General features: G+C 43.4%; 1 protein-coding gene across 1 annotated transcript in view; it reads right to left on the bottom strand.

Annotated features, from left to right (window-relative positions):
- VOPP1 (VOPP1 WW domain binding protein) overlaps nucleotides 1-16,086 on the bottom strand; it is a 102,032-nt gene that overhangs the window by 44,473 nt on the left and 41,473 nt on the right. The window contains exon 2 of the mRNA XM_055130610.1: nucleotides 10,804-10,862. Within this exon, the coding sequence (XP_054986585.1) occupies nucleotides 10,804-10,862 (59 nt within the window). The remainder of the gene's footprint in view (nucleotides 1-10,803; nucleotides 10,863-16,086) is intronic.

The raw sequence follows: 16,086 nt of genomic DNA, 5'->3' as shown, positions 1-16,086 counted from the left end.
GAGTAGGTTAGGGGCTGTGCAATGGAGCCGACTGCCAAAGGGATGTACTCCCTCCACTCCCATGACCCCCAGACCATTCCACTCCCAGCAGCTGACACAGAACAAAAAGGTAAGAAAGATTTTCTGGAAAAAAGTGTATAGATAACACCCTGACAAAAAAGATGCTTGCACACAGTCATCGTTCAGCTCCAATTCTGAATTGGAGTATCAGCTCCAATTCTGCTGGGCATTTGTATTACAATGAATCCTGTCACTGCTGCCTTTGACAGTGGAGGGTTGGTCTCACTACAATTTGGGAAGACTCTGAGAAAGAGTCTTCTTTGCTTTGGATCACTGGGAGGGGTGCCGGGACTGTGGGTGAGTGTGCCAATAACAGTGGGGACCGGGGCTGTGAGGCCCTGCCAGGACTCCAGGGGAGATTTCCCTCCACTGTCAACTCCAGAGAAGGGTCCATGGCCCCTCAAGTTCGGAGACTCGTGCCATCCTGCCATCTCCTTCCTGCACTTCACTCCCCAGTCACTTCCCACCTCTTCTCTATGGCCCCGTCAAGGCTTGGAGCTTCCAGCTATGAGTGTTGGCCAGAGGGGCAGGAATACGTGCAGACATGTGAACCCCTGCTCCCACACTCAGGGCCTGCAAAATGGGCTGTGTATGGCTCTGGAAGTGTCCACACAGGCCCTTCCGCCTCTGAGCCCTGTGACTGAGAAGTGTTGAAAGGAAGCTCCAGAAGAGCTAAGCTCTTGCCAACTGACGAGGCACAGTCACCTAGTCCTCCAGCCATCTAGGAGGGGTCTTTTCTGGAAAGTTTTGGAAACAGAACCACCTGACTTGTGCCAAACCCCAATGAAACCACCAACACTGGTGACAGTAAAGCCATTGTTAAGGGAAAGACAGCATCGACCACCCAAGAGTAGACTGCAGCAGGCAATGGCATCACCCCCACTAAGACTAGAGCCAGAGCGATGGGACAGTGGGAAGGTGTGTGCCTTCCATGCAGCCTACCTGGTTTGATCCCTGGCATTCCACATGGTCTCCCAAGAACCAAAAGTAAGACCTGGGCACAGCTGGGTGTGGCCCAAAAATCAAAATTAAAACAACAACAGGAGAGCAGATAAGACCAAGGATCTGGTGAGTGCAGGTGAGACAAAACTGAATTCCTGCCACTCGCTGTGCTCTGCGCACCAGGGCCAGGTCTGGCAGCCAGGCCGACCAGGTGCCGCCTGCCACGTCCTTCAGAGCTGCTCAGGCAGCAGTGAGCTGTCAGATGTGTGAAAACACATGCTGCTCGCTAAGGACAAAACCTCCTTTTCTGCAGTACTTTCTAGAATTCAAGTAACAAGAAGGGAAAGATTATTGCTTCCGATCTGTCCAGCTCCTGAGAGCTGCGGCACTCGGCCCCCACCCCTGCTGCTCCCCACAGTGTGTCTTAGTGTTTCATCTTGTCCTTTTTGAAGCTCGTGTTCCCGTCCTGAAATCAAGGGCAAAGGACTGGCCAAGTCCCCTCCCGGAAGAACAACTATGCTAGAGAGTGAGAGCCAAGAACTAGACTGGGTAAACCACATGGTCGCCTATTTCTAAATGGCATGGTTGCTAAGGGAAGATTTAAAAAGAGCCCTAAATAAATTTTCTTTTTTCTTGTTCTCTCTTTTCTCCTACCCCCTCCTCCCAACTCTGCCCCTCATTTTGGTGCAGACAAGGGATCAAACAAGAGTCTCGCAAAGGCAAAGGCAAAGTTCAAATCAACAGTTGAGCTATACCCTTGGCAAAAAAAAAGACAACATCTTCATTAGACGCTTCTCAAAGGGAAGTTGATAGGAGGAAAAAGAAAGGTAGTGAAGGATACAGAGGGAGGATGAAAAAAAATTTTCAAGGGAGGTTTGAAATCAGTGTTGCATTTTTGTTTTTATCCCAGAGAAATTTTTTTTTCTTCAAGAATAAGAATACTTTGTACCTACACATATGCAATCTTCCAGTTCAACACTGGTTAGAGGAGGGCCATCAGGGGTTCTGGTGAAACCAAAAAAAAAAAAAAAAAGAAAAGGATTTCAAGAGTTAAATAGGAGTAAAATCTCCAAAACAGTTTGCGGCCTAAATGCTCTGTCCCCAGTGTGCCCCATGGCATTATAAACACAAAACTGGGGTATTGTAGGGAATATCTTTTCTAAAGGGAGGAAAAGGCCACTAACAGAGTACAGGCACAAGGAAATCATCTGAGATGGCATACTGTTATTAATAGGGAATTAAGGAGTTGCCTATTTTGAAGAAAGTTACATAAAGGTTTTTTCCCAGAAGAAAATTAAAATATACTGAGAATATATATATTTAAAATGAGATAGTTATGAACATCTGTCACTGTCACTGTCATCCCGTTGCTCATCGATTTGTTCGAGCGGGCACCAGTAACGTCTCTCATTACTTATTGTTACTTATTGTTATTGAGACTTATTGTTACTGTTTTTGGCATATCCAATACACCAGAGGTAGCTTGCCAGGCTCTGTCATGCAGGCGTGATACTCTTGGTAGCTTGCTGGACTGTCCGAGAAGGGCGGAGGAATCGAAAACGGGTCGGCCACATGAAAGATGAACGCCCTACAGCTGTGCTATCGCTCCAGCCCAGTTATGAACATAAGTTTCTTAAATTTAATGTCAATGATGCCTTAATAATAATGAATCAGCTATTACTACCCTGTCCACAGGACAAACCTTGTCGGCCCTGCACACACAGTATCTCAGTAAGTGACATACAGCAGGTACTCAGCATGTGTCCGGGAATGGATAAAATCAGTGTACTTGCCACAGCCCTGACACTGGGCTGCAGATTAGATGTGTGTTAAGAGAGGGTCTAATGCAGTGAATTGGGAGAAGATCAGCACCGGGTCCCCAGCATGGTTGAGCTGGGCTGGGTCAGTCACCTAACCTGCAGGGTCATCTGTGGCACCCTGCATAGGTCACCACACGTCTGTTGTTTCCTGTTGAGCGACCACCACCTGACTGCAGCAGATGTGGCCTGAAGAAGGTAGGCTGTCCCAGAACAGAATACAGCCAAGTGATCTCTCTTCAGTCTGTCCCTCCTGGGGTAGAAACACTTCACTACCCCATGTGACAGAACACAGGGAGAGAGGCTTCCAAGGCCCAACCCCAGTCCGCCTAGGGCAGGGCTGGTTAACCGCAGCCTTTCTCCTCAGAGACACTCCCAGTGCCCCAGGGCGGCACTGAGGCTCTGCAGGGCCGGGGCAAGCTCGGTCTGCAGAACCACTATGTGTACCGAAATAGCAGAGACACAGCTGGGCTTTGGTGCAACATGTTCATATGTTCTCAGGCTTGACCACTCACAGACCCCATGTAACTGTTAGAGAGCCAGAACAGTGTCCATGGTTCACTAAAAAAGCTACCAAGAAGGTCAAAATGTCAGTAACATACAAAAGAGCAGAGAAATAGTTGAAGTAGATAGTGGTACCGACTTTACATTACTGTGAATATACTCTAGGTCACTGGCTGGCTCAATGTAAAACGGTTGATTTTGCTATGACAATTTCACTCCAATTAAAAGAATGAGGAATAGAGCAAATATTTGGACCCTGACATCTAGATTCTGTTATCTATATTCTTAAATCTAAGACTAAAGACAGGTACCAAAATATGGAGCAGAAACACAAGGAGAAATACTCCAGTTGCCAATCACCAAGCTAAACACTAAGGCTAAGTAAACAGGCAAGTCATGGCACCATGGAAGTGTTCATAAAACACATAATGTTGTGTGAAGGTTATCCAAGAAACACACCAGAGTCACAAAGACGAGGAACCAGTCCTGCTCAAGGGTTAGCCATGGATGGTGTCCTAGAGGGTAAGGACTGCTGGGCAAAGACCAAGGGTGGAGTCAGCAGAAGGCAGCGTCAACGTATAGGGTCTAGAAGGGACAGCTGCGTTCAACAGGGAGCTCGGCTGTCCGTGTTCACCACAGACCCCTGAGGCATTTAAGGCCAGACAGGGACTGTCAGTAAAAAGAAAAGATAAAAACCAGCTAGGTGTCTTGGATACCTACAGCTCCAAGATGTTACACAGCTGAACTTTGTTCCTGATGTTTTTAGGTAGGAAACAACACAATCTAGTAATTTACAAAGGAGTGAGGAACAAATGGGGAAAGAGAATGAAAAGAGACCCATCAGAGTACCATTTACAAATTCAACACACTCTAAATTCTAATGACATTTTCATTCTTTGCCTTTTATTTATTTATTTACCCAAAGTATAAGTAACCAAAGAATAAAAAATAGCTGTTACTTCACCAAACCAACAAGGTTCTGCATAACAGCAGCAACAATAATAACAACAAAAGATTTGCAAACAGTCTAATAAGGAATTAAAAGAAAAATATACAAAGAAATTTAACTCAACAACAAAAATAGTCCAATTAAAATGGTCAAAATATTTGGAATAGACAGTTTTATAAGAATACATTAAGATGGCTAAGGGTATATGAAAAGGTGCTCAACATCACTAGTTGAGGAAATACAAATCAAAATCACAAAGATATCTGGTAGGATGGCTAATGTTAAAAAAAGGTAATAAGTGTTAGAAAGGGTGTGCACACTATATCAGAGAAAGTGTTTATATCCAAGATATACAAAGCACTCACAAAGCTTAGCAACAAAGACCTAATAATCCCATCAAAACCTGGGGAGAGGACATGACCATACACTCTAAGAAGAGGACATACATCAGGCCAGGTGGCTTACAGGAAGCATCCATTATCCCTGATAGGAAGGGAAATGTGAGTCAAAGCAATGAGGCATCCCTTCACACTAGGAAGAGCGGCGTATACCAAAGGCTGGAAACAAGCAGTTCGGGAGGGGATGCAGTGAAAAAAGGGACCCTCATGCACTGTTGGTGGGATGTTGTCTGGCCAGCTTCTGTGGGAAACAGTACAAAAATTTCTCAACACAAGCCTTCCACGCGAGCCTGTGATTCCACTTTTAGTCATTTAGTCCTCCAAACACAAAGCATTAACTTCAAAAGTTGTATGCATATCTATGTTCACTGCAGCACTTCGCACAATGCCTAGGATATGGAAACAACCAAACGTTCAATGAGAAATTAATGAATAATAAAATTGTGATTATATACATAATAAAATATCACGTGGCCACACACAAAAATTAAATATTACAGGTAGCTTCAAGACAGATGGAACTGGAGCTACCAGGTTAAGGAGAGTCAGAGGGAGAAGTATGCATACTAATGGCCTACTCATCTGTGGCACACAAAGAGAAGGAAATAGCCATTACTTTTGTTGTACAAAGTTACTGCACTTAACACCATCAACACAATGCCAAATATACTCCACCACTCTCCTCACATCATTTATAATCACCCCTGCCTCACCTACAGCATGCGTCCTCTCACCTTGGTAACCTGAGTTTTGTTATGAGAGTACAAAGGTTTGCTTTCATTGGATACTAACTATTCCTTTACTTGGTTGCTTGCATTCTACATACAAGTGAGATTAAGCAACACTTGTCCTTCTGACCTTTCATTTGACTTGATATACTTCAGTTTCATCCAAGATAGGGCAAAAATCCAAAATGTCCTCTTTTTTACAGCTGCATAATACTCCACCATTTCTTCAATGATTTGTTGCTGATCATGGCTACTATAAATTGAAGCATAGATGTGCACATACCTTTTAAAATTTATGGTGTTGTATTCTTTTTTTTTTTTTTTGCTTTTTAGGTCACACCCAGCGATGCTCAGGGCTGACTTCTGCCTCTGCACTCAGGAATCACTCCTGGTGGTGCTCAGGGGACCATACGGGATGCTGGGAATCTAACCCGGGTTGGCCATGTGCAAAGCAAATGCCCTACTCGCTGTACTATCGCTCCAGCCCTGGTGTTGTATTCTTGGGATAGTTTCCAAGAAATGAAATTACTGAATCACTGATGTTAATTCTATCTTAATTTTTATTTTGAAAAGTCTCCTTACCATCTTTCATGGTAGCTGAACCACATGACATTCCCACCAACAAAGCCTTTGGAATCTATACCAGGCTGTTTTCACTCAGGGTGCCCCAGAAGGGGGTGGGTGAGAGCCCTCCCCGCCCAAGGAACCCAGCCCCAGCAGCTGACCTCCACTGCTCAACCGCCACCACGCTCCAGGCCGCTTTCCAGACTGCTTGGCCGCTCTGCGCGACACATTATAAGACAATTCCTACTCATTTTCCATAATTACCACACCATATTTGATGGAGTTCAGACAGTAGGCAACAAATCATATATATATATATATACATATATATATATACACACACACATATATGTATATATGTATACATATACCTCTCGGAGAGCCCAGCAGGCTACCGAGAGTATCCCACCCTCACGAACAGAGCCTTGCACGCTACCCATGGTTTATTCAATATGCCAAAAACAGTAATGATAGGTCTCAGACCCCTGACCCTGAAAGAGCCTCCAATAGTTGGGAATGACAAGTCAGAGAGGCTGCTAAAATCTCAGGTCTAGAAGGAATAGAGATGTTACTGGTTCCCACTTGAGTAAATTGATGAACAATGGGATGACAGTGATACAGTAATCTTAAATGTTTTTCCCACAAAAAAATGGTTATTTTGTGACATGATGAGGGTGTCAGCTAGTATTATGGTGGTGATTATTTTGCAATAGAAAAATATCAAATTAATGTTTTAAACTTACACAGTGTTATATGTCAGTTAAACCTCAAGAAAGCAAGAGAAAAGGTTTACACAGTGGTTCTAGTGAGTACTAACAAAAGAATGGATTTATGTGAGGGCACTGGGGGCAGAAACACCCTTCACAGAATCAAAAGGACCAGCATGACTGAGGTTTTCAAGTGACAAGGGATTAATGATATTCATTCACGTCAGAGGTACAGCACAATGCCTGGCCTAGAGTAAGTGCTTAAATAACTGTCGTTGATTTTATGTTGGGCTTCAGTACCCTATCTTTACTTTTGTTGATATGATAAATTATGTTGATTGATTTTTGAATGTTAAACCATCCTTGAATCCCTGGGATGAATCCCACTTGGTCATGGTGTATGATCTTTTTGATGAGTTGTTGGATCCTATTTGCTAATATTTTGTTGAGGATCTTCGCATCAGTGTTCATCAGGATTATTGGTCTATAATTTTCTTTCTTAGTGGTGTCTTTGTTTGCTTTTGGTATTAGGGAGATGTGTGCTTCATAGAAACTGTTTGGGAGGGTTCCTGTTTTTTCAATTTCCTGGAAATGCTTGAGGAAGACTGGCAGCAGGTTTTCTTTGAATGTTTGGAAGAATTCGCCAGTGAATCCATCTGGGCCTGGGCTTTTGTTTTTGGGGAGATTTTTGATTACAGTTTCAATTTCCTTAATATTAATGGGTCTATTCAGGTATTCCAAGTCTTCTTTGTTCAGTCTTGGGAGATTGTAGGAATCAAGGAATTCATCCATTTCTTTTAGGTTCTCTTGTTTCATAGCATACAGGCTTTCGAAGTAGTCTCTGACGATCTTTTGAATTTCATTGGTTTCTGTTGTGATGTCCCCCTTTTCATTCCTGATTCGGTTTATTGGGGTTCTCTCTCTCTCTTTCTTTGTGAGTCTTGCTAGTGGTTTGTCAATCTTGTTTATTTTCTCAAAGAACCAGCTCTTGGTTTCACTGACCTTTCGGATTGTTTTCTGGGTTTCCATGTCGTTAATTTCTGCTCTAATTTTTATTATTTCTCTCCTTCGGTCTGGTTTGGGTTCCTTTTTCTGGTCCTTTTCTAAGGCCTTGAGCTGTGAAGTCAAGCTATCTATGTAGGCCCTTTCTTCTTTCCTAAGGAATGCTTGCAGAGCTATAAATTTTCCCCTTAACACAGCTTTATAGCTGTGTCCCATAGGTTTTGGTAGCTTGTGTCTTCATTCTCATTTGTTTCGAGGTATCTCTTGATTTCTTCCTTGATTTCCTTCCTGACCCACTTATTGTTCAACATTGAGCTGTTCAATTTCCAGGTGTTTGTTTTGATTCTCTGCGTCTGTGATTTGCTTCTATCTTCAGTGCATCGTGGTCTGAGAAGATAGTTGATACAATTTCTATTTTTCTGATTTTATTGAGGTATGTTTTGTGACCCAGTACATGGTCTATTTTGGAGAATGTTCCACGTGCACTGGAAAAGAATGTGTATTCTTTATTTTTTGGGTGTAAAGCCCTGTATAGGTCTATTAGGCCTCTCTCTTCTATTTCTTCCTTCAGAGTCCGTGTTTCCTTGCTGAGTTTTGTTCTTGCTGATCTATCCAGAGGTGATAGGGCAGTGTTTAAGTCTCTGACTACTACTGTGGAGCTTCAGTACCCTAATAGGGTGATTTTACTTTTTAATTTCAAGATTTTTACTCCCACTACCACCACCATTGGTAGAGAAGAAAATCAAAATGCATTTGAAGCCACAGTCTAAGCAGGAGAATAAGGCATGTCTTTGTATTCCTCTCTGCCTCCGTGTAAAAACACACAAAGAGTACATATAAATAAGGTAAAAAAATAAGGAAACAGAGGAACAAGTAAGCAGGGAGTGATTCCCTCCACCTCCCAACCTCTGATTAAACAGAAAAGCACTCATCAGAAGCCCTAGAAAGCAATTTGAGATTTTTATCCCGAGAAAGATATTAGAGAAACACAGTTGATCCATACTTGCATAAGCTGACCCAACTAAATAACATTTACTAAGGAAAATTCACTGTAGCAAGAGAAGCAAATGGTTTTATCTTCCTATTATACCAATTTTTCTTCAACCTGACACCTCTGTAATTAGAGTCCAAGTCCTCTGCTGTTAGGGCTTTTTCCAAGTTGCTTTTTGCTTTTGTTTTTTTATAGCTGCAGAGGGTTTTTTTTTTTTTTTTTTTTTGCCAAGACTCCCACAATGTGGGCAGTAAGAATTCCTGCTGGTCACATGAGACTCTGCTGGGGAAACTGACCAAGCCCCTGGGCTTTAACCCACCACAGGCTTGCAAGGGTCTCTACTCCTCTGGTCTTTCCTGACGAATTGGAACTCCCAAGATGACAGGGAGGAAATATACATCCTATTCCATGAAGATAGATTCCTTTTGACTATGACGCTGTAGTTCCTCTCTAGCTGCTGTAGAAGCAAGAATAGAGTGTTCCTGCCATACACAATTATATCCATTACTAACAAACAAAAACCAAAATCTCATAGTTTGCAAAATTCAATACTAAAAATAATTGGAGGGGGGTATGGTGCCATGAGCAGGTAAATCTGTACCTGTGGGGCGAGTGCATCAGCAGCCTGATGATGCCTTCAGACTTTCAGATACCCCAAAATTGCTGCTGTGCCTTTGGCCAGACCCAAACAACTTGGGGCCAAGTTTACCAAATAATTAAATGGCCAAAAGTTAGGTATGTGGGAGACACACCCACAAATCACCTCCGGCTCAGCTATATAAGATTATTGGCCTTATTTCAGAGACTCATAAATCTCGAAAGAGATCAAAAGATGCAGTCAGAGCCTGTAGCGCAGAGGTAGGCGGGAACCCATGACAGAGCTCTAGGCTCGCCTGGATCAAGACTCAGTCTCCTCCCCCCAGGTCCCCAGTTTTTCAGTAGCTTGGCAGTCACACCCACAAACTGCCCCTGGGACCAATGGCCCAGACCCAGAGACTATAAAGCTCCCAGAAAAGAATGACACAGAATTTCCATAACAAGCAGTACAAAACAAATCGTCTAGCATTGCCTTTCCAGCAGGTTTGATTGGTGGTGAGACTGTTGTTGAAATATCGAATGCAACCAAAGTAGAGAGAGAGTATGGGGAAAATTGTCTGCCACACAAGCAGGGGAAGGGTTGGAATGGAGGAGGGGGATACTGGGAATTTTGGTGGTAGAAAGTGTGTACTGGTAAAGGGGTGGGTGTTAGATGATTATATGACCGAAGCTCAAACATGAAAGCTTTGTAGCTGTATTTCAAGGTGAATCAAAAAAAAAAAAAGGAGGGGGATAATAATGAAATAAAATTAACATTCAGAATAGAATAAAAAAAGGAATGTGACATTCATGCCCAATTAGATCACCTTAATCAATGGCTGAATAAATAGCAGTACTCCTACATGATTGAAAAATAATAATAAATAAAAATAATTGGGGGAAAACAGTTTTGAGACTTTAAACTTTAAACCTATGAGACTTCTGATCAGAATGAAACATAGTATTTGATAACTGGAGTGTCAATCTGGTCACTATGATGGCAGATGGCTCAGCATATAAGATGAGTAAGAGCAGATATTAAACACACATGAAAACAGTAAGAGGGAATACAGCAAAGCTTTAATTAGAGTCAAGACTGGTGGGTACTGAAGGCACAGAAAGAGTCTTAAAAAGATGTGAGTAGTGAAGGACCTCTGAGGCAAGAGTTCCTGAGACCACACATAAGTACACATCCCTGGGGCAAGTACACACACACACACACACACACACACACACACACACACACGTGCGCGCTCGCGAGCAGACACACCCCAGAAGATTTTTTCCTATCCTCCTCCCATCCCCACTTATTCCTTCTGCCTACAAAATTGAGCATAAACCCAAATCCCTCTGCTAGCCATCCTGCCCCTTTAGACCACTCATGGATGACTCAGTAAATGAGAGAGGGAAGAACAGCTGAGTTTCTCTGGGTCCCTGCAGGAAGTGGTCTGAGCAGGTAAATGTCCTCTGAAGTCATTTCATGGTTGAATCCGATTCCCTTTAGAGAGATAATCCCCAGAGAATGATCACCACAGAATCAAATAGGAAAGCACAAAAACACTTACATGTAATACGTTGGATAGAGTCCTTCAAAATACCAGCAATGTTTTTTGGCCTCTGTGCACTAGAAATAGAAGGAAGCAAAAGTTTGTCAATAGCAGTTAATCTGCAAACTGTTGAGACCTCATCAAAACAAGCAAGAAAGGATGAATGGATTTTGTTTAAACATGAAAACCTGAAGCCTGAGGAGATAACAAGTTAGCAGAAGAGCCACTCCACCATGACTTTTTATTTCTTACAATTTTTAAAAGAAAAACTCCCATCAGGGCTAGAGAGAGAATACCGCAGACATGGGGCCTGCCTTGCACATGGCTGACCTGGGTCCAATTCTGGGCACACCATGTGGTCCCCAACCCCACAAGGAGCAATTCTTGAGCCAGAGCAGGAAGGAATCCCTGACCACTGCCAGGACTGCCCCAAACAAACCAGAAGTGGGGGGACACCACAGAAAAGTGTCTGTTCTTTTTCCTACCTTTTCTCATCTCTAAATAAGTCAGGTGTCACCAATTCATTAAACAGGCCACTCAAAGACAATCCATTCTTTTTTAATTCAGAGAACCTCAGCTATGTAAAAACTTCAGAAATGAAATATCACAGTTTTTCATTTCATCTTAATACTTATTTCTGCAACATTTCCCCAAGGTTTCACACATTTCTAGATGTTTATGTATCCGAATATACCCAAAGTTGTATTCGTATCACTGATCCCCTAGTGATTCTAGGGTGCTCTTGCCTCAGTACTCATTACGTCAGTGCCCCCAGAAGCAAGAAGAGGCAGAGGAGCCCCCTGGCCTCCTGGGAATCCCAGTGTGACACTCATAAAAAAAGGAATGTGACATTCATGCCCAGTTAGATCACCTTAATCAATGGCTGAATAAATAGCAGTAGAAAAGATGATTAAATGATTAAAAAATAATAATAAATAAAAATAATTGGGGGAAATGATTTAAAAATATGATTAAAAAATAATAATGAATAAAAATAATTTGGGGAAAACAGTTTTGAGACTTTAAACTTTAAACCTATGAGAATGAGCCCCCCAGGAGCAGTGATCCTCCACCCCGCTGCTGGGGGCGGCCCATGAAAGTGTCTAAATCATCCACTCGTGCTATGACTATTTTAAAACAGGGGCCCTCCAGTTGTGCTGGGGATGTGGGAGGGCCCTGGAGCCATGGCCCGTACCCTGGCAGGTGTTCAGGAGCCACGCAGCACTGGCACACAACTCGTGCTCAGCCCCTGGGCCCTGGTCTGTCATTTTAATTCACACCTTCAACCTCCATGAACCAGGTCACTGGCCCTGTGTGTAGATAAAACTTTGAAATAAGACAGAGTTAAATTTAAAAAAAATTGTTTTCTATCAACAAGAAAACAGGGACAGACAAAGGCAATAAAACATTTCTGGACAGGAAAAGGTACTCTGTGTTGCCTCCCAGCCCCCTGCCCCATGCCCACCAAGGTAGTCAGCGGGGCTTCTGAGACCAGCCAGGGCATTCTTGACCTTTCCCAAGCCCAGCACGTAAACAATGGCACCCCTAAGCCCGTCCACCGACAACTGCATTGACTTCAGAAACAGGCCCAGAGCTGCAATGCTGTGCCAAGGACGGGGGCACAGATGCTATGCTGGACACCGACTAAGTCAGATGTTACGGAAAAGGCCAGAAACAACACTGAATACTTAGAATACAAGCTTTCAGACCTCCAGAGGCACACTTAGGAAGTCAATGTGTTCCAGATTTGTTACTAGAAAAGGACTGTAATTTAGAATTTGTTGGCATTTGTCTGATTCAGAAATGTAGTTCAGGTCATCCATTTACTCGGGCAAGGAAAGCCCAAGGGAATGTTCCTCACACAGGTGACAGTTCATGCCAACGATCTCTGTGACAGATGCAGACAGACCCTGGGTCTTTCTTCCAAACGGCATCTTCCATGTTTCTCTTAAAGACAAATCACTTTAAATCTCTCCCTTACCACTAGGGAGGCCACTTTCATAGAGCCTGCAGCTCCCGCTCCGCCTCTCCTCCCTGAGGAACCCCAGAGCTCCAAGAAACCAGCACCCAGCCTCAGGCCTCCCTCCTGCAGGCCACTCATGTCCGCACAGCGCCCAGGATCAGGGGACGGGCCAAGTGTCCAGTGGGGAGTTTCCCCTCTGTTGTCCTCTATTCTGAAGCAGCTGCTTAGTGGCTGAGGCCTGGGCATCATGTCTCCCAACTCCACACACGACACAAGTAGCACGGGAGACTGCTTTCCAGAAATGAAGTTTCCTCTGGGTGTGAACATCGGGAAGACCATTTCATAGCCTGGAGAAACAGGACCCTGAAGAGAGTCTCTCTCAGGGTCACAGTTTGTCAGGCAGCACTAACCGCAGGCACTCTGTCTTTCAAGGGACACACCATTTTTCTCTACAACTTACTCTTCCTAGGTCCAATTTCCCTTAAAAGTTCTGTGAGTACAGAGAGCAGAGGTAGAAGCAGACCAAGAACTGCAGAACTTGCTCCAGTCTCCAACGCCCTTACTCCAGGGAGGCGGCTCTCCTGGCCTGCAGCCCTGCAAATCTGTGGCCTGTAGGGTAGTCACATGTGAATCTGCAGATATGTGTGCATGCACATGCATGTGCGTGTAATTCCTACGGGAGCATGGGTGTCACAGCAGTAACAGGGTAGATGAAGGCACTGACTGTTGCAAACACAGCACAACTTTAGACACTCTCATTTAAAAGGAAATTTAGCAAAAACTGGAAAACTACTACCAGTGCATTTCTCTTTAGTCATTGCGCTTTTCTCTCCACAAATAAGAAACACTGCATGCATAATATTAATTAATTCGTGGCACTGTTCCTAATGGCAGAATTCTCAGCATGATGCAAATATCCACTCACAGAAGGTCAGTTAAATAAAGAATAATGGTGCAGTAATGCCACAGAGCACTGAAAAGTCACCAAGACAAGTTTATTAGCAGTGTGAAGTGATTTCCAAGATGAGGTGTTAGCTGAAAAAGCAATGTGCAAAAGGCTGTCTTCAAATGCAACTTTTTTGTGGAAAAGAAAAACTGTACATTTTGCTAATTTTATTTTTAATAGAGACTAAGGAATTATTATATCTTTCATAATAAAAACTAAAAAACAAGATGCTTACCCTACGGTAAATGAGTGAGGGGAAACCGACAAAGGGGCAAAACCGAGACTTCGGTAAGTATACTTTCTCCTAGTTTGAGTTTTGAATCATAAGTATTTTTCATATTCAAGACAATAAAGTTAAGTCGAAATGTGGGGTTGTTTTTCTTTTTTTAAAATCCTCTCTTCATGTGGCCCAGGATGTTTGGTGATCCACGGCCTTCCTCCCTGAATGAACGGTAGAAAGGGGAGCAACTGCTAGAAAACAGGGCTGAGTCCCAGGGTTGGGGGCCATGCTCTGGCCAGCGTTGGTAAGCACCAGGCAAGTAAGAAAGGCACCATTCACGTTCAAATCCAGCACAGAGCAATACTAGGGTCTGGGGCAGTGCGTGGGGTGGGAAGGAGGGCAGTACTGGGGGTGAGGACAGTGCTGGGGGTGGGGGCAGTGTTGCGGGGGAATTGCTGGGGGGAAGGGCAGTGCCGGGGTGGGGAGGGTTTGTGGTGGGGTCAAAAGGGGATTTGCAGGGAGGAGTGGGAGGCTTCAGTTTCCAGAGAGCGGCCTGGCTTGAAAGAAGATGAGTGGTCAAAGGCCAGACATAGGGCAAAGATCAAGAGCACCATGCCAGAACCGACCAGAAGCACTCAGAGCGAGGAGCCCAGACCCCAGGGGACTGGATTCTAGTCCAGACTGCCCAATGCCAGCCATGTGACCTATGTGTCTTCACATCTACAACAGGCTCTCTGCCGAGTTCACAGGTGGCTCTATGAAGTGACCGAATGTATCAAAACACCTGGTCAGAGGGGGGTCAAGTTCACGATCAGGGAGAAGCCCCGGCGCAGGCAACAACTTGATCCCCAAATACGAGTTCCACTGGCTTCCAAAGCTCATTGCTTTATCTGCCAGCAAAGCAGAAGCAATGTATCCAAACATCTTGAGAACAAGGACTCTGTAATGTATCTTACATTTATCTCGCATTTAATTTTCCAAATTTCCCCCTAAATAGAACAAGAATAATTATAAAATAATTTTAAAATAATTTAAAATAAATTCAAAAATAATCAAAAATCCAAATAAACTAAAACAATTAGTTCCTGGGTTGAATGTTTACTCCTAAAAATAGGGCTACCATTCAGGAAAGATAATATCATGCAATTCCACAAACTGACAGCAGATGAACTCTCTATTCCTAAGGATTGACAATTTTTGCAAAAACCACAGATTCCTAAGCCCACCACAAGTGACTCCTGACCACAGAGCAGGAGTCTTTCAAGAGCACTGCTGGGTGTGACCCAAAAAAACAAAAAAAGGCAAGAAACTTCACTGGCAAAGCTAGTGGTCCTCTGTTACTGACAGAGAATCCCTTAACCTAGGCACTGAACCAGGTTCTGGGCAAACAGGAAGTCCTACCTGACCTACAAATAATATTTTTTTTCTTAAATGTGGAAACATTCATAAAAATAGTCATCTATCTGCTTCTTGGAGAAATGCTAAAGAGCAACTACAAAGACCATACAAATTATCAGCCAAAGAATGGAAAATGTTTATTATAAAAGCATTTCAACAAAGTGAACTGGAATTCAACTGCAAGGGTCTGAGAGATAGTATAGGAGGTGGGACACTTGCTTTGCATGGAGCCAACCCAGGTTGGGCCCCTCTCACCACTCAAGGTCCTCTGAGTTCCACCAGCAGTAAGCTCTGGGCACATCCAGGTATGTGCCCCTTTCCAATAAATAAACTGCAAAGGTTTATAAAGTTTACACACTCAGGAAGAAACCTTGAGAATCTATTATTCAAGCATTCAGACATCTGAAAACTAAAATGGAGTCCTCTAAATATAGCTATCCATATTTAGCCAGAATCTCAATAAGCCTGAAGGAACAAATCCCTGATCCAAATAATATTCCTCATATCAACATGAATCAGTCTACACTTAGTTGTACTGAATATGAAGGCCCAAGATGCAATCATTTAATAAAATGATGCATCCTTTCTCCAATCAAAGTTTAAAAAAAAGTTGGAACATAGTCAAACACAGTCAATTTGCAGAAAAGTAAGACTCCTGGGAATAAAGAGCAAGGACCTAGGGAATTCAAAAGCCTGTGAAGGTACTGAAGTCCCACTCTCTCTCCCTCCAGGGCTGGGTGGAACAGGCTCTCTAAAAGAGGGGAAACCTGGAAA

Source organism: Sorex araneus, chromosome 3 (genome assembly GCF_027595985.1).
Source record: "Sorex araneus isolate mSorAra2 chromosome 3, mSorAra2.pri, whole genome shotgun sequence".
NCBI lineage: Eukaryota > Metazoa > Chordata > Mammalia > Eulipotyphla > Soricidae > Sorex > Sorex araneus.
Note: the sequence above shows the minus strand (reverse complement) of the source record. Positions and strands in the feature narration are given on the sequence as shown.